This window comes from Lichenostomus cassidix, chromosome 15, assembly GCF_008360975.1.
Source record: "Lichenostomus cassidix isolate B80296 chromosome 15, HeHo_3.0, whole genome shotgun sequence".
Classification (NCBI taxonomy): Eukaryota; Metazoa; Chordata; class Aves; order Passeriformes; family Meliphagidae; genus Lichenostomus; species Lichenostomus cassidix.
This window is the reverse complement of record NC_139496.1, coordinates 9,795,707-9,810,972: the sequence shown is the minus strand read 5'-3', so window position 1 is coordinate 9,810,972 and position 15,266 is coordinate 9,795,707. Positions and strand designations below refer to the sequence as shown.

General features: G+C 49.0%; 3 protein-coding genes across 5 annotated transcripts; 2 read left to right on the top strand and 1 right to left on the bottom strand.

Annotated features, from left to right (window-relative positions):
- Positions 1-1,183: 1,183 nt before the first annotated feature.
- On the top strand, positions 1,184-3,429 carry LOC146430392 (dynein light chain 1, cytoplasmic). Of its 2 annotated transcripts, none has more exons than XM_085076083.1 (3): positions 1,184-1,304; positions 1,826-1,963; positions 3,047-3,429. In XM_085076083.1, the coding sequence occupies exons 2-3, from the start codon at positions 1,832-1,834 to the stop codon at positions 3,182-3,184; spliced, it is 270 nt and encodes an 89-aa protein (XP_084932209.1). In that variant the 5' UTR covers positions 1,184-1,304; positions 1,826-1,831; the 3' UTR covers positions 3,185-3,429. The 2 variants fall into 2 exon arrangements, with proteins under 2 accessions (XP_084932209.1, XP_084932210.1); XM_085076084.1 differs by having other exon boundaries at positions 1,229-1,304; positions 1,823-1,963.
- A 134-nt stretch (positions 3,430-3,563) lies between these two features.
- Positions 3,564-8,567, bottom strand: COQ5 (coenzyme Q5, methyltransferase). Its single transcript, XM_085076077.1, has 7 exons — positions 8,382-8,567; positions 7,852-8,001; positions 7,153-7,377; positions 6,320-6,426; positions 4,614-4,702; positions 4,289-4,400; positions 3,564-4,175 (listed from the first exon to the last, which is right to left on the bottom strand). Exons 1-7 carry the CDS (start codon positions 8,524-8,526, stop codon positions 4,074-4,076), a joined length of 930 nt encoding a protein of 309 aa, XP_084932203.1. The 5' UTR covers positions 8,527-8,567; the 3' UTR covers positions 3,564-4,073.
- A 1,826-nt stretch (positions 8,568-10,393) lies between these two features.
- Positions 10,394-13,604, top strand: LOC146430390 (dynein light chain 1, cytoplasmic-like). 2 transcript variants are annotated; one of them, XM_085076079.1, is made up of 3 exons: positions 10,394-10,553; positions 11,098-11,235; positions 12,998-13,604. In XM_085076079.1, the coding sequence occupies exons 2-3, from the start codon at positions 11,104-11,106 to the stop codon at positions 13,133-13,135; spliced, it is 270 nt and encodes an 89-aa protein (XP_084932205.1). In that variant the 5' UTR covers positions 10,394-10,553; positions 11,098-11,103; the 3' UTR covers positions 13,136-13,604. The 2 variants fall into 2 exon arrangements, with proteins under 2 accessions (XP_084932205.1, XP_084932204.1); XM_085076078.1 differs by having other exon boundaries at positions 10,397-10,553; positions 11,095-11,235.
- Positions 13,605-15,266: the final 1,662 nt, after the last annotated feature.

The window sequence follows — 15,266 nt, the reverse complement described above, 5'->3', positions numbered from 1 at the left end:
GTTTCAGTATTTCTGGGGGCAGTATATTCTTCTGAGGTTGCCTTAGAGTTTGCAAAAGCAAAGGGTTGCTTTCAGTTATGCTGCTTTTGCTCTGAATGACACTGAGCAGGAAACTACATTGGATGAATATGAAAAAATATTTACAGTGAAGTGAATTATGGCTCTTGAGGTGTTTTTTTAAAAATTTCTATAAGAAAATGGGAGTCCTACCAACTGATATTTGAAAACCTTTTAGGTCACCTGTGCTATTTGCTATAGACATGGTTCAGAGTTCTGTTACTAACAGATCACCAACTGTGGAAGACTCAACAGCAATGTTGTATCTGCTGACAAGAGCATAAGCAGAAAGTGCCCCAGGGAGAGTGAAACTGAGAAAACAGAGACTGGGAATCTCCCAAAACATCTTGCTTCATTTAAACAAAAAAGCCCACAAAACCAAAAAAGAACCAACCAAAATAAACCCCAAACCAAACACAAACAAAAAATGGCAAGAGTTGCAGAGATAGTGAGATCTGCAAAAATGCTATAAAAGTCTGATAGATTTGGTTCACTAGAGGAACAAAGTTAGCAGCTGACTTGATCATAGCCAGTAAACATGGGTCAGAGATTTCTATCAGAGGTCACTCAGTCTGAATTGAAAAGACACAATTGAAAACAGACAAGTGAACTAAACAGATGATCAAGTGCTATTTACAAGCTATGGAACTCCTTCCTTCGGCATGGGTGAGCTTCACTCTCAGTAAAGGGCGTATTACTGAACCACCACCATGTCAACCACACCGCGGCAGTCAGCATCATGTCAAGTCTTTCCTTAAACACCTCCAGGGACAGTGACCCCACCACGTCCCTGGGCAGCCCCTTCGAATGTCTAATTAATTCCCCATTCTATGAAGCAATTCCTCCCCATGCCCAACCTAAGCCTCCCCTGGCGCAGCAGACGAGTAGCACGGGAGCGAGGACTGGCAGCTTTCATACACAGCCCAAATCTCCGTGATCATCCCAAAACATGCGCCCGGTGCTCCCAGTGCCTCCCCGCATCCCATGGTCGCCATGGGAACGGACGCGGCGCGGGGCATCCCGGGCCGCAAGACAACGCTGCGGTAAAACCCTGCCGGGCGCCGCGCCGCAGCCAATGGGTGCTCGGGGCCCGGCAGCGCTGGCCAATGGGCGCTCGGGGGGCGGTGACGGTGGCTAATGGCTGGCGGCCGGGGCTGAGGGGGCGGGGCTGAGGCGCTGCCGGCGCGCACGGACCAGAGCGCAGCGCTGTCCGCTCCGCACCGAGCCGGTCCCGCAGCGCCCGAACGGTGAGCGACGGGGCGCGGGCGGCTCCGAGGAACACTCAGCCATCCCGCTATTCGGGCATCCCGCGTGTCCCGACGGCTCCCCGGTGCCTGGGCTCTTCCCCGGCTGCTGCCTCCGCTCTTCCCGCCTCCCCGGCAGCTGCCCGCGGGACCCTGTAGCCAGCGGGGCTCCGAGCCCTTGGCCGCGGCTGCCGGGCTCCCTTCGCCTCCCTCGGCAAGGAAAGGCCGGCGGGGCCGGGCGATGGAGCGGCCGCGCTCTGTGGCGGAGCTGCCGGCGGGCGAAGGGCTGCGGCGGGGCTGGGGAGGCCGCGAGGGCGGCGGTGCTTGTGTCGCTCCGGCCGCAGAGCGGTGCTCACCGTGCTGAGCCGGCGCTGGAGCCGCCGCTGCTCGGGCTGTGCCCGGGGCTGTGCCCGTGCCCGGCCGGCCGAGAGCGCGCTGGGAATGACGATAGCTGTGGGGCTGCTGGGCAGGTGCTTCTGGCAGGTGCTCCGCCAACTTTGAATGTTCTTCTTTGTTCCAAGCAGGCAATCATGAGTGATCGAAAGGCAGTGATCAAAAATGCGGACATGTCAGAGGAGATGCAGCAAGACTCGGTGGAATGTGCAACTCAGGCTTTGGAGAAGTACAACATTGAGAAGGACATCGCTGCTCACATAAAGAAGGTAAATGTTGGCTTGTAATGTGCTCATGAAAAATGAATTGGGGAGACCGCTGCTAGGCAAGTAGTTCTAGAGAAACGAGTTCTAGAGGCACTAGATAATCAAGTTAGACTTTCTCTCTTTCTCTTCCTTTCCCCACCCTTTATATGGACCTTTCTAGGTACTTCTGCTTTTCTCTTGTAGTGCTGTACACCTTTTCTGCCACTGTCCCATTGTCCAAGTGAGCAGAGTGGCAGCTGACTGTCCCTGTGACTGATGAGCTGGTACAAGACACGGGCTCTGTGCAGCCTATTTAAAGAGTGGTGCTTTGCCGACCGTGTAATAAGTGGATTTTGGTTTTTTCCCTTTCCCACCACATGTAAAACAAGCTGTTCATGCTAACACTGAACAGATGGTTCATAGCTTATGGTTCGTCACATTTTCTCTCTTGACTCCTACTGGAAGCCTGACTGAGCTGCAAGTAGCTGAAGGGTTTGGTTGAGCAGAACAGAAACGTCCATATTCTCATAAAAATCTCTTCAGGTGACAGCTGTTGAGTACAGGAGTATAAATCCATTGACTGCATGCTTGCTCACTGTGGAACTGTACACAGTTTATTTATAAATGGTAGCAGGCTCCTGACAACAGCGTGTCACATCATCATCTCATGACAAGGTGTCAAGGATGTGGCAGAGAATGTTTCATCAAGTGTCCTTTCAGCATTCTTATAGCAAAAAACAGCTAACAAAGTCAAAATACTGGTTTAGCTGGAGATTCAGAACAAACAGTGAAGGTTCTTAGAAGTTATGGTTTGATACCATGGCATGACTTTAGGTGAAAAGTTACTTCCCCAAGCATATGTTTTAAGCTTATTCCTGCTCTGCTTGGAAGCACTATTTTTTTTTTTTGTATGACTAAGCAGCAGATGAGTTATAAAGTGACAGATGATCCTTGTGCTTAAGAGCATATGCTGCTCCTTAATTGCCTTCTTCCAAAAGTAATACTTGTTAACAAGTGACAAATCATTGCCAAAAAAAACCCCAACCGTTAGACAATATTAGTATAATTACCATTAAAATGCTGACTTTCTAATTCTCTCTTCTGTAGGAATTTGACAAGAAATACAATCCCACGTGGCACTGCATCGTGGGAAGGAACTTTGGCAGCTATGTGACTCATGAGACCAAGCACTTCATCTACTTCTACCTCGGCCAAGTTGCTATTCTTCTTTTCAAGTCTGGCTAGAACCATGGACTGTTACTGAAACTTGCACCTGGGTACAGGACTGCACACTGACTCCCACCTTCAGCCTTCCTGGGGAAACAGATCTTGATCTTCAGGTCTTTTGTTGTATTGTTAATGGTCAGGGATTTTGCTGTAGCAGCTGGTATTTTCATTGTGGCTATATAAAAAAGCAAAAGTGTCTTCCTTGTATTTATTTTCTTCCAAAAGATGGCTTCTTTGCTAATAAAACTGTTGGAACAAGTTTATCCCTTTGCCCTGTTTGCATTACCCTCTTATTGCTGTGTGAATCAAGTACAAACATCCCCACCTTTATTCTCACGCCCCAAGTCCATCCTTTCTTAGGAAGCCTTCTTACAAGACTGATTTAAGTGGAAAAAGGTTGATGCAGAGCCCTTTTATTTCATAAGCCTGCCATTTGCCTTTGAAAGAAGTAATGGAGTCCTGGGAAAAAAATCTTAAACTCCACATGACAAAGATAATAACAGCTTCATGAAAGTCCATAGTTACTTCATAAATGCAAGTTACTTCTCACAAGTATAATATACTCCTTAAAGCTTAGTAAAAAGAAAGGCATTTTATTTGAAGACTAATCAGTCTATTTCTGTATCCACACCCAGTGGCAACTGAAGTTGCTTCACTTGTTAGCATTGCTCAGTTTTGGCCATGTCCTTTACATTGCACTTGAAGGGAAATGCAAGTGTAAGAAACACCACTGGAGTCACTCCTTCCACAGGTTTCTTGGTGGGGAGAGGTAACTTGTGCTCTTCAGAATCTGGCTGCTGAACAAGTATCTGCTGCACAAGCTCTTAGAACTCCTCTTGATACCATTACAATTCCAGTTTTCATATCCTTCATGAAAATTATACTTTCCATGTTTTACTACACAGACTCACAGTTTGAAACCTGAGTGAATGGCAACAATGCCGAAGTTTAGGTTCTCATAATCCACTTTGAAAAAGCCTGCATCTTCTATCATTGCCTTCAGCTCCTCCTAAAAAATAAGTGCCATAATTATTAACAACCTGGAGGCCTGTAAGCCAGCTGGCCACAAGATTATGCTGGAATTGTGTTTTGTGTGCTAAATAAAGGGAAATACTGCCTTACCTGAGGGGGGAACTGTCGGATGCTCTCCACAAGGTACTGGTAAGACTTCCAATCACCAGCAATAACCTCACCCAGAACAGGGATAACCTGGAAACTGTAGAGATCATAGAGCCTGCACAGACAGACAGCAAATGCAGATTAATAGAAACAAATTTAAAACCAACCAACCCTCCCCAACACAATCTGGTCTCTGTGCTACTGTGCTACATAGTCTGATTTTAAAACTGCCCCAAGATGTGGCCTCAAAGTGTCTCCATCTCTTATTCTATCTGAGTACAAATAAGAGAGCCTTGTGACATGGCATAAAGCATCACCATTTTCTTACCTGGAAAGAAGAGGGTTACTGACATGACTAAATTCAAGGCAGAGAAATCTTCCTCCTGGTTTCAGCACACGATAGGCTTCTTGAAGTGCCTGAGACAAAGCAGATGCGATAAGTTTGCTTCTGTAGAATAGCACCTGCCTATTATCAAGCCATGTGATGTTATCATGCAACTCTGATAAACTGAGGGGAATGAAGAGTATCCTGACTGGCAATCTGCAATATTTATTGTGGAGAAGCATCCCAAGACAAGTAAAAAAACCCCCAAACATGCCACAAACTCAAAGCACAAACACTCTCACTGTTACCTAAATAGATTTTTACAAGGCTTTGTGTCAAAACTGTGATGTCGGGTTTGCAGTTTTTCTTTTCTTTCCCTACTCCCGGTTGATGAAAGTTTGTTGGCACAGCTCTTGTAATTACAGACCAAACACAAAAGTGAGAAGGTGACTCAGCTACAAGAAACTGAAAAAAGGGCATGATAATTTTTTTTAAATCAAAAGAAAAGATTTTACTGTGAGGCACACCCAAAGGTTCAAAGAAGGAATGATACTGGGTTTCGGATGAGCAATGAGTAAAAACAGGAAAGAGAAGGAAGAAGAAAATCTTTGGCTACTTTGAAAATTCCAACCTGCATCGAAACAGAATACCTAACAAGAATCAAGAGAAAATTCTGTTTACAACTGCATGTTCTTTCACACAGGAGCAGAGGAGAGTTGTATTCCAAACTCTTTGAAGGTTGTGTATCTGCTTGACTTCAACTGTCCTGTTCCTAAGGGATAAAATACAAACACTACACAGGAGCTCTGCAAAAGAATTGGCAGATTGGATGTGTTTTGTATCAGGTCTCCAGGGAGCTCGGCAACCAGACTGCTGTATGCATGAAGGCAAAGAGCCTGCGCTTTGGAAAGGTGCAGACAAAGCACCAGGAAAAGCCATCCACATTAAGTTCAAAGCCATATGGTTCCAGGTGGTTTGGATCCAAATGCTACACCTTCCACAGGAGCTCTGACGAGGTTGTAACACACTCCTCCAAAGCACAGACAACTGGTGCACCCAGACAGGAGTCACCCCCACAACAGCCAGTCCTTCCCGAAAGACAGAGATTGTTTAGAACAAAGGCTACTACTTATCCTAATTAAAATCATACTTGTTCTTTATAGGGAGCTCTGCCACCTGCTCAGTGTGAAGACACTGAGCAGAAGTGGGCTGAACAGGTTAGTTCAACAGCAGTGGGGGCAGCAGCCTCCTTCCCACCCTACTCTGGCAGTTCTGTTGTCTCAGGCAGGGCAACAGAAAGGGACAGGAAGTGTTGGACCCTCTGTTGGTGGGATATAGATCAGGTGCTTCAGGAAGATTTGACCTATGCAGACTGACTGCATTGTGCATGTATAGATCCAGCCATATCACAGGTCAGGAGAAGGCAAGGAATTGCTGTAGCATCCAGCCCTTTTCATTAGGAAGAGACTGTGTGGCCTGCCAAGCTGGAAGGGTTGGGTGCAACTGGTATAAATCTATCTTTTCATGACAAAGGTGGGGCACTTAATTATATTCTCCATTCAAACAAGTTGCACACTACAGGCCACTTATTTAAAATGTTTCAGTAGTAGACTAGGATCTTCCTTTATCCAAAGGAACTCCTACTTTGCTTCCTCTGTAGAATAAAAAATTATAAGCACCCCATGTCAGGATACACTATGGTAACTCACCAAATCAATACGAGTCACATTTCGGATTCCGAAGGCAATTGTGTAAACATCAAAAGCATCATCATCAAAGGGCAACTCTTCAGCATTCCCAAGTACCCAGGACAAGCCTGTAGTAAAAGTCAAGTTTCAGAACTGAACTCAGACTGGTCCAGAAAGACTAGAACTTACCGATTCTAGAAAGAATTGATTATTTTAAAAGCGATATTTAAAACAAGTCTTTCTATTTTGCACTTTTGTTGGAGGAAAGACACCTTGGCCTACACTCACAAATCTTTCAAGACAGAGTACTTAATTTTGCAGATCAGCCAAAACGTTGTTATGCACATACATACAGTGTGTGTGTGCCAGGAGGATTTTACCCATAACTTGCATCATAGTGGAAAGGATTGTTGGCTGCCATTTGTTCATGGCAAATTTGTAAAAAGGGAATCTCTGCTCTAAGCGTATGTATAGACAATTACTAACGTCTTGCCGTGCAACACTTAACACATTTTGCTAGAAAGCTTCCACAGATTTAGGAACATGAAAAAGCACACTCCCCTCCATCAGCACTATCAGTATGTGATGCAGATGCAGCTGTATTGTTTTCCAGTCCCCAAAGGATCGAGGGGATCCTTTGCCTATCTGTGGAGCATGAATGTCGAGGTTATTGGAAAGCCCATCACTCCTGCAGACAAAATGCACAATCAGTGACTGTGCAACTCACGTTCCTTTTTGCCATGCACTGTTCCCACCTCTGGTGAAAGTAAACAGGGAAATAATGAAAAAACCTCTGCCCCTTACAATTTCTTGATATCAGGAATATTACTACCCTGGTACAATACATTACTTACCTTCAGTGTAGCCAAGATGCTGCGCTTTCTGCTTCCCAACTTTTAACATTTCTCTATTGATGTCACAGACCACCACTTGGGAATCCCCTAAAGAGTTAAATTTGTCTTTCTGGTAACTCTCAAAAATTTCCTGCCATGACAAATTCTGATGGTTCTTGAGCTTCCTCTGGAGCTGGCGTTCCCGTACAGAGCGAACATAATTAATGAATCGAAAGGCAATGTCACCTGCAGTTGTTTTAAAGGAAAGATACACATTTTGGAATGTTTTCTGTCTCCAGGAAGTTGAAACATAAGGCTTTGAACATCCATCTGATTTAATATTTATTTTTATTCATATATATTTATAAAACAACTCCACACACATATTGTATAGAGACAGAAAGAGTGTGTATATATATATATATAAATATAAAGGGAACATATTAAAAGCAAAGAGTCCATGACTTTCTACAAGTTGTTTTCCACAACATATCATGGCGCTACTACAATACTCTCAGACCCCTGGAGTAAGACCCTCCAAAACACCAAGAAGTTAGTTCTCAACCCTTCTCTGTGAAAGTCAAGTAGATGCTTCACTAGTTTTAAAGACAGGGAACTGAGGGGGGAAAAAAAGAAAGCTAGGCAACTCAATTCTAAGCAGACTCAAACAGCTGAAAAACAACATGGCACTGCCATGTGGAACTCACCAAAAATATTTACCTGTTCCTCCAGCAACATCAAGGAGAAGTGTTCCTGGGGAAGGGTTCATTTTATGCATGAGGATATCCTTCCACACCCGATGAATTCCTAGAGTCATTGAATCATTCATTACATCGTACTTCTTGGCCACACTTTCAAAGACCTGATAAACTGCGAAGAAAGGACATGGGAATGAGATGCAAATTACTTTAAAATGCTCATGTTGAATTAAAATTCGTCCTTTTTTGCCCTATGGATGTATGTCACTACGTGGAGCTGAAAAATACCATCTGAAAACTCATTATAAAAAAAAATGTATGATTGAACCCTATTGAGCCTATTGCCTGACAAAGGTGTCTGGAGAAACACAGCCTTCCCGAGCTCAGGGAAGTAACAGTGATATTATTCACCGAGGCTCCCGGTAACGCCTCAAACAAGGGCCCAGTCCCAAGCATGCTCCCAGCACTCTGGAGAACGATCCCCCCCGGCTGCCCAGCAGCCCAGCTCCCCTCCGGACCCAGCCCGCCCTCTCCCGCCGCCGCCGCCCTCACTTTTCTCCCTCCTCTCCTCCTCCGTCACGGTCTGGAAGCCGAAGTGCGTCTCCGGCCCGGCGGCCAGCCCGCGGAGCGCCCGCAGAGCCCCGGCGGGCCGGGCGAGCAGTGCCCGGCAGCAGCACCGGCACAGCCGCGCCGCCATCTTCCGGGCACCGGCGGGGCGGGGCGGGAGCGTGCTCCGGGAAGGCTCCGCTCGGACCCGGGCTGTACCGGGAGCGGCGCCTTCTCCACAGCCCGAGAGGATACCAGTTCTGCCGGACACGGTCACCGAGCCACCCCCGCTGCTTCGCGCCGCAACGGAACCTGTGCTGCCAGGACAAACATGATGGGGAAAGAAAACCCCAAAACCCCAAACCCGACACAGCCCTCACGGTGTACTTAAGTAATTTTGCAAATAGTTTTATTTAACTTTTTTTTTCCTTGAGGTTTCTACTGTTGCTGTTTCTTGGCTTAAAGTAAAGCCTCGTGGGGATCAGAAGGGGCGGTTTGTGGGTTCTGATGAATTGCAAAGGTGCCGTGATTTCTGTCAGGAGCATTAGGACATATTGGGGACCTTTTCTGCCTTCCCTCCCGCCCCGAAAAGTTCCCTGTTATCACCTTATTTGAATCATCCAGGAGTTCTGCCAGCTTTGTAGAAAGAAGTTACTTAACCCATTCTCAGGAGAGATGACATCATGCTGTTGAAATCAGCCCAGGGACTGCATTCCCCATTCCCCGGGCATGGGCTGGGCTCCCTCGCCAGGACCTTCCTGCCATATTGGGACTTTTAGCACCGTCATCAGACCACACCATGATTTTCTCACATTTTTTAAACTCTATGCTCTTTGCAGCAGGATGCCCTCCAAAGCATCATATATATTTTTCTCAACCTCAGATATATTGACAGATGATCTTTGCCTACCAGAACAGTGACTAGGAGAGTCCCTCTCATGCTGTAGTCACGGACACTGCAGGGACACCAACTGCATTCACCAAGTCACAGAGAGGGTCAGGCTGGAAGGGGCCATTGTGGGCCACATGGTCCAACCTTCCTGCTCCAGCAGGGTCACCCCAGAGCACATGGCACAGGATTGTGTACAGACAGTTCTGGGATATCTCCGTAACATCTCTGGGCAATCTGTTCCAGTGCTCAGTCACTGCACAATGAAGAAGTTCTTCATGCTCAGGTGGAATTTCCTGGGCATCAGTTTCTGCCTGTTGCCTGCCTCTTGTCCTATTGCTCACCACCACCGAGAAGAGCCTAGTACATCCTCTGACACCCACCCGTTAATATTTGTACACATTAAAGAGGTCCTTTCTCAATCATCTCTTCTCGAGGCTAAACAGGCCCAGCTTCCTCAGCCTTCCCTCATAAGAGAGATGCTCCAGTAATCATCTTTGTTGCCCTCGCACTGGACCCGCTCCAGGAGCTCCATGTCTCTCTTGTCCTGAGGAGCCCAGAACTGGATGCAGCATTCCAGATGTGCCTCACGAGGGCTGAGCAGAGAGGCTGCACCACCTCCCTGGCCTGCTGGCTATGCTCTTCCTAATGATCCCCACGATTCCACTGGCTTTCTTGGCCTTCAAGGCACACTGCTGGCTCAGGGACAGCTTGTTGTCCACCAGAAGCCCAAGCTCCATCTCCGCAGAGCTGCTTTCCAGCCGGTCAGCCCCCAAGCTGTACCGGTGCTCGGGGTTATTCCTTCCCCTCCTTCCTTCCTGCGTTCAGGCAGCTCAGCCGTGAAGAAAGAAACAAGGAGACGGGGCAGGGCGGCGCACGGCCTGAGAGGCACCAGTGCTGGCCTGCCCTGGGCTGGCCCGGCAGGGCTCCGGAGCCGCCCCAAAGCCGCGGCCGCCCCAAGGCCGTGCCCCGACGCGCATCCCCGCGGCCGCCGGTCGCTATAGGAACGGCCGCAAGGCATGCCGGGCTGAAAGAAATTGCTGCGGCAAAACCCTGCGAGAGAGCCGTACTGCGACCAATAAGATGTCGGGGTGATGGTGGAGGTGACCAATGGCTGGTGGCCGGGGCTGAGGGGGCGGGGCTGGGGGCGCTCGGAGGCGCCGCCGGCGCGCGCGGGTCGGTTAAACAGCCGCGGCGGCGGAGCCGAGTGCGGGAATCGGTTCGTGCCGTCCTACACCCTCACCGGCTCTGCATCCACACCGCGCCCATATCGCGGCGCCCGCCCAACGGTGAGGGCACGGCGTTGACGGCCTTGAGCGTCGGGCAGGGAGAGCTGCCGAGAGGGGTCGGGTCGGGCTCGGGTACCGGGAAATCTGGAACTGGGCAGCCCCGGTGCCTGGGCTCTTCCCCGGCCGCCGCCTCCGCTCTTCCCGCTTCCCCGGCAGCTGCCCGCGGGACCCTGTAGCCAGCGGGGCTCCGAGCCCTTGGCCGCGGCTGCCGGGCTCCCTTCGCCTCCCTCAGCAAGGAAAGGCCGGCGGGGCCGGGCGATGGAGCGGCCGCGCTCTCTGGCGGAGCTGCCGGCGGGCGAAGGGCTGCGGCGGGGCTGGGGAGGCCGCGAGGGCGGCGGTGCTTGTGTCGCTCCGGCCGCAGAGCGGTGCTCACCGTGCTGAGCCGGCGCTGGAGCCGCCGCTGCTCGGGCTGTGCCCGGGGCTGTGCCCGTGCCCGGCCCGCCGAGAGCGCGCTGGGAATGACGATAGCTGTGGGGCTGCTGGGCAGGTGCTTCTGGCAGGTGCTCCTGCAACTTTGAATGTTCTTCTTCTTTGTTCCAAGCAGGCAATCATGAGTGATCGAAAGGCAGTGATCAAAAATGCGGACATGTCAGAGGAGATGCAGCAAGATGCTGTGGAATGTGCAACTCAGGCCTTGGAGAAGTACAACATTGAGAAGGACATTGCTGCTCACATAAAGAAGGTAAATGTTGGCTTGTAATGTGCTCATGATATCTCTGTGCGCATGAAAAATCAATTGGGGAGAATGCTGCCAGGCAAGTAGCGCTAGAAAAACAAGTTCCAGAGACACTAGATAATCAAGTTGGACTTTCTCTTTAGGCTGGTGTCCATGTGTTCTTTCCCCACCCTTTATGTGGACCTTTCTAGGTCCTGCTTTTTTCTTGCAGTATGTTCTACTTAAGGCCTTTTTTTGCCACTGTCCCGTTGTCCACGTGAGGATAGAGTGGCACCTGACTGTCCCTGTGACTGATGAGCTGGTACACAACACAGGGACTCTATTGAGCTCTCCTGTGGTTTTTCTATGAGAGGAAGCCTGTTCTCCTTGGTTTCAATTGTATTTAACTTAATCTTAAGGATCGCTTTACAATTCTTGCCAGCCATATCTAAAATAGTAGGGAAAAGTAGTTTTCTGTAATTGTACTATAATCACCCCTCTCGTTATGTAGTGAAATAAACGCAATAGAAAAAAAATAAATCCTGGTGGCACTGATTATCTGTTGTTTGCAACATCTGTGTCGTCCTTTGTGTAGGATTAACAATACATGAGAAAGATCTAGTTCAGATTATATTTCCTGCTTCGTCAGCTCAGGAGAACGGAGAAATCAAAGTGCGTCAGTGGAAGTTAAACTGATCTGAGTGGAAGAGCTGTTGAAATGTTAAGGCCAATTGGACTGAAACTGTCTGGCGTTAACTGCTTGGCATGAGGAGCTAAATTTGATTAAGCTTTAGGCTGCAAGCTGTGAATTTTCACACAAATATGTTAACTTTTACCTAACACTGTGAAAAAAGGCCTCAACAGCTGGCTCAAGATGGAAAATAAGGAAGTTATAACTGTTAGCAGAAACGACAACGTGAGAGATAAAAAAGACTGTCCAGAGACAATGAAAAGACACAATAAAGAAGAAGTCCCCAGACCCTAATATTATTATTGGTCTGAACTGTGAAGGGTGGGGAGCTGAGACTGGGAGGGTGTGAATTGCCTGGCAATTTCTTTGTTGGGGTCTTTATGAAGGCACCCACCTTGAGCTGTTCTACCGCTGTACCACTCAAAGCCTGAGGCTCTGCTCCAGGACACCTGGGGTGGAGATAAATTTAAAATGCAGGATACCTGGGGTGGAGAAGCTTCTCTAGCATGAGAAGTAATTTAGCTATGCGGAAAATGATTGCTTCTTCTTAAGAAATACTTGTTTGCTATGACCACAAGAGAGAGAGGCTTTTTTTTCCAGATATGGAAAGTACCTATGGAAGTTGAAAAGAGAGTTTAATACTTTTCAGATATTCTTTGTAGCAACTAATGGAAATTTATAGAAGATTTGTTTGAAAATGTGTAAAACACAGCTTGTTAGATTCGTTGATCATAGTGGTGTTACAGAGCATGTGACAGAGAACTTTCTGTTTAGCAGCTGTGAAGTTTAAATTACGGCTTTGTCTATGTGGGTACTAAACTTATGATGAGTCTTTTACTTGAGGATTGTAGATTCAGTCATGTTATGAATTATGGGGGAATAAAAGACCTCTTTCCTTCAACAGAAGTAATGTTTTAAACTTATTACTGCTTAGTTGGGAAGTGCTGTGGGGTGTTGTGTGTCTGACTAAGCAGGAGGTGAACAATAGGATGTAAATAAGATAATCCTAGTACTTAAGAGCATCTGTTCTTACTCTGCCCTGCTCAGAAAGTGCATACCATTAGAAGAGTTCTTAAGTTGTAGTGATCTGTTTTGCAGGAGTTTGACAAGAAATACAATCCCACTTGGCACTGCATTGTGGGAAGGAATTTTGGCAGCTACGTGACTCATGAGACCAAGCACTTCATCTACTTCTACCTCGGCCAAGTTGCTATTCTTCTTTTCAAGTCTGGTTAGAACCATGGACTGTTACTGAAACTTGCATCCAGTTACAGGACTCTCTGACTAGTTACTGCAGCCTTCCTGAGGACACAGGCCTTGATCTTCAAGGGCAATGGCAGGGATTATGTTGTGACAGATGGCATTACATCGTGGATATAAAAAAGGAGAAGTACCAAAAAGTCTTCCTTGTATTTATTTTTTTTTCAGAAGGCTTCTCCTTTGCTACTAGAGCTGTTGGAGCAGTTTTGCTTTTGAAAGTTTTATAGCTATCTACTGTATTTCCCGATTACTGCTAGTGCTATGCAAGTACTGACAGTGTTTAGTTCTTTAAGTTCCAAACCTCTCTTATTCTTCTGATTTTACTTTTATAAAATAATTTTTCCCCTCTTGTTTTGCTGGATGTACTGTCCCAACACCTGAACTGTTTCTTTTTCTGCTGTCTCTGGAGAACTGCGCTGGAGAATAAAAGCCAAGTTCTACCCCAGCCAGGTTGTTATTTCTGGCCCATTTGTAATGTCGTGGTGATGGTGGGTGACTCGGTCTGGGTGAGCCGCGGGGAGCACTACCGAGAGGGTGTGCGGGGCTTGCGGCCTTCCCGACGTGGCTGAGGACTGTGCTTCCCATCGTGCCCAGGGGTCCCCCGGGATCCGGCTCCATCCGGATCCAGCCGCTGCTGCGGGCGACTCATCGCCATTATCGGGCCGTGATCCCGGGCACGGAGAGGAGCCACCCTGCGGGCTCGGCAGCAAAGGGAACAGCTGTGCTCCGCCTGGGCTGGGCTGGGACGGGGGAGTGGGAGCCCCAGGGCGGTGAGAGCCGGGTGTGGGCGGCGGGGCTTGGAAGGGCTCGGTGGGGCTTGTGTCGCTCCCCACTGGAGAGCAGGAGCTTAACATGACCAGGTGTTTGAGCCGCTGCTCCTCGGGCTGTGCCTGTGCCTGGCGCATCTGGCCAACAGTGCCCAGCGTGGTAGAGGATACAGGCAAGTCCAAAAGGATGCAGCAGCAGCCTCTGCAGTGGCTGTTTGGGCTGTGGAGAAAATAGGAAGTTGAAAAAGAAATCAGAGTCATTATAAAGAGGGTAAATGTTTCATTTTAATACCTTTTCATGGAACACTATCCACACCAGAAGTGAAGCGGTATGGGTACTGAAACACTCTGGAAAAGTGAAATACTGTTGTCACAAGATACTTTGGACCTGGGGCCTGGTGTCACCTCTCAAAGAAATCTCTTCCCAAATCTGGAAAACCTGGATGCTGAGGTCAATACATAAATCAGTAACCCAAATCTGCACCAAGGACCGCTGTAGTTAGACAGGCCTGTGCTCCGTCTGGCACAAGTAGGAGCTAAAGCAGCCTTTGGCCAGGGTCGAAGGCCATCTGTCTGTCCCATGCCCTACTCCTGGTGACTTGCTGCAGGCAAAGAAGATATGTGAAGCCTTGAAGATAAGCCTAGTGTCCTCTGTGATTTTCCAGTAACCACAGACTCTGCTGATAGCAGCTATCTTACTGAGAAACACCTCAGAAACTTCCCAGTGTGGACTCAAAACTCCTTGTCCAGCTGAAGGTAATGGAGAGCAGCCAGCCAGGCTCTTGCTCTTGTACAGCAAGTGGTGCAGCCAGGAGCACAGGGGGGCGGTTTAGCTGAATCCCTTCCCTATTCATTGCAGCGTCCACAGCATCACAGTTGTTTTAGACAGAGTTATGCCGCAGCGTAACACCAGCAACAGGCTGTCTCCCTGGTGTCCTCGGTTGCGGTGGCCGCAGGGCCGCGGAGCCGGCGGCGTTCCCGTCGCCATGGGAACAGGGGGAGGACGCGCGGCGCGCCGGGCTGGGGAGGAACGCCCCGCCCATCATCCCGCTCCTGGCCAATGAGCTCCCGGAGACCTCGTGGCGGTGACCAATGGCTGGCGGCTGGGGCGTGAGGGGAGTGCGGACCTTCCACAGCCCTCCCTTCCCGCCTCCCCGGCAGCTGCCCGCGGGACCCTGTAGCCAGCGGGGCTCCGAGCCTTTGGCCGCGGCTGCCGGGCTCCCTTCGTCTCCCTCGGCGAGGAAAGGCCGGCGGGGCCGGGCGGTGGAGCGGCCGCGCTGTCTGGCGGAGCTGCCGGCGGGCGAAGGGCTGCGGCGGGGCTGGGGAGGCCGCGAGGGCGG

What these genes read in the sequence shown, in the direction of transcription:
- LOC146430392 (XM_085076083.1), top strand. Translation starts at nt 1,832, where the DNA reads ATGAGTGATCGAAAGGCAGTGATCAAAAATGCGGACATGTCAGAGGAG. An exon ending in TCGCTGCTCACATAAAGAAG is followed by an intron (nt 1,964 to 3,046) that starts GTAAATGTTGGC and finishes TCTCTTCTGTAG; the next exon opens with GAATTTGACAAGAAATACAA.
- COQ5 (XM_085076077.1), bottom strand. Translation starts at nt 8,526, where the DNA reads ATGGCGGCGCGGCTGTGCCGGTGCTGCTGCCGGGCACTGCTCGCCCGG. An exon ending in GGAGGAGAGGAGGGAGAAAA is followed by an intron (nt 8,002 to 8,381) that starts GTGAGGGCGGCG and finishes CTTTCTTCGCAG; the next exon opens with TTTATCAGGTCTTTGAAAGT. An exon ending in ATGTGACTCGTATTGATTTG is followed by an intron (nt 4,703 to 6,319) that starts GTGAGTTACCAT and finishes GCTTTGTCTCAG; the next exon opens with GCACTTCAAGAAGCCTATCG.
- LOC146430390 (XM_085076079.1), top strand. Translation starts at nt 11,104, where the DNA reads ATGAGTGATCGAAAGGCAGTGATCAAAAATGCGGACATGTCAGAGGAG. An exon ending in TTGCTGCTCACATAAAGAAG is followed by an intron (nt 11,236 to 12,997) that starts GTAAATGTTGGC and finishes TCTGTTTTGCAG; the next exon opens with GAGTTTGACAAGAAATACAA.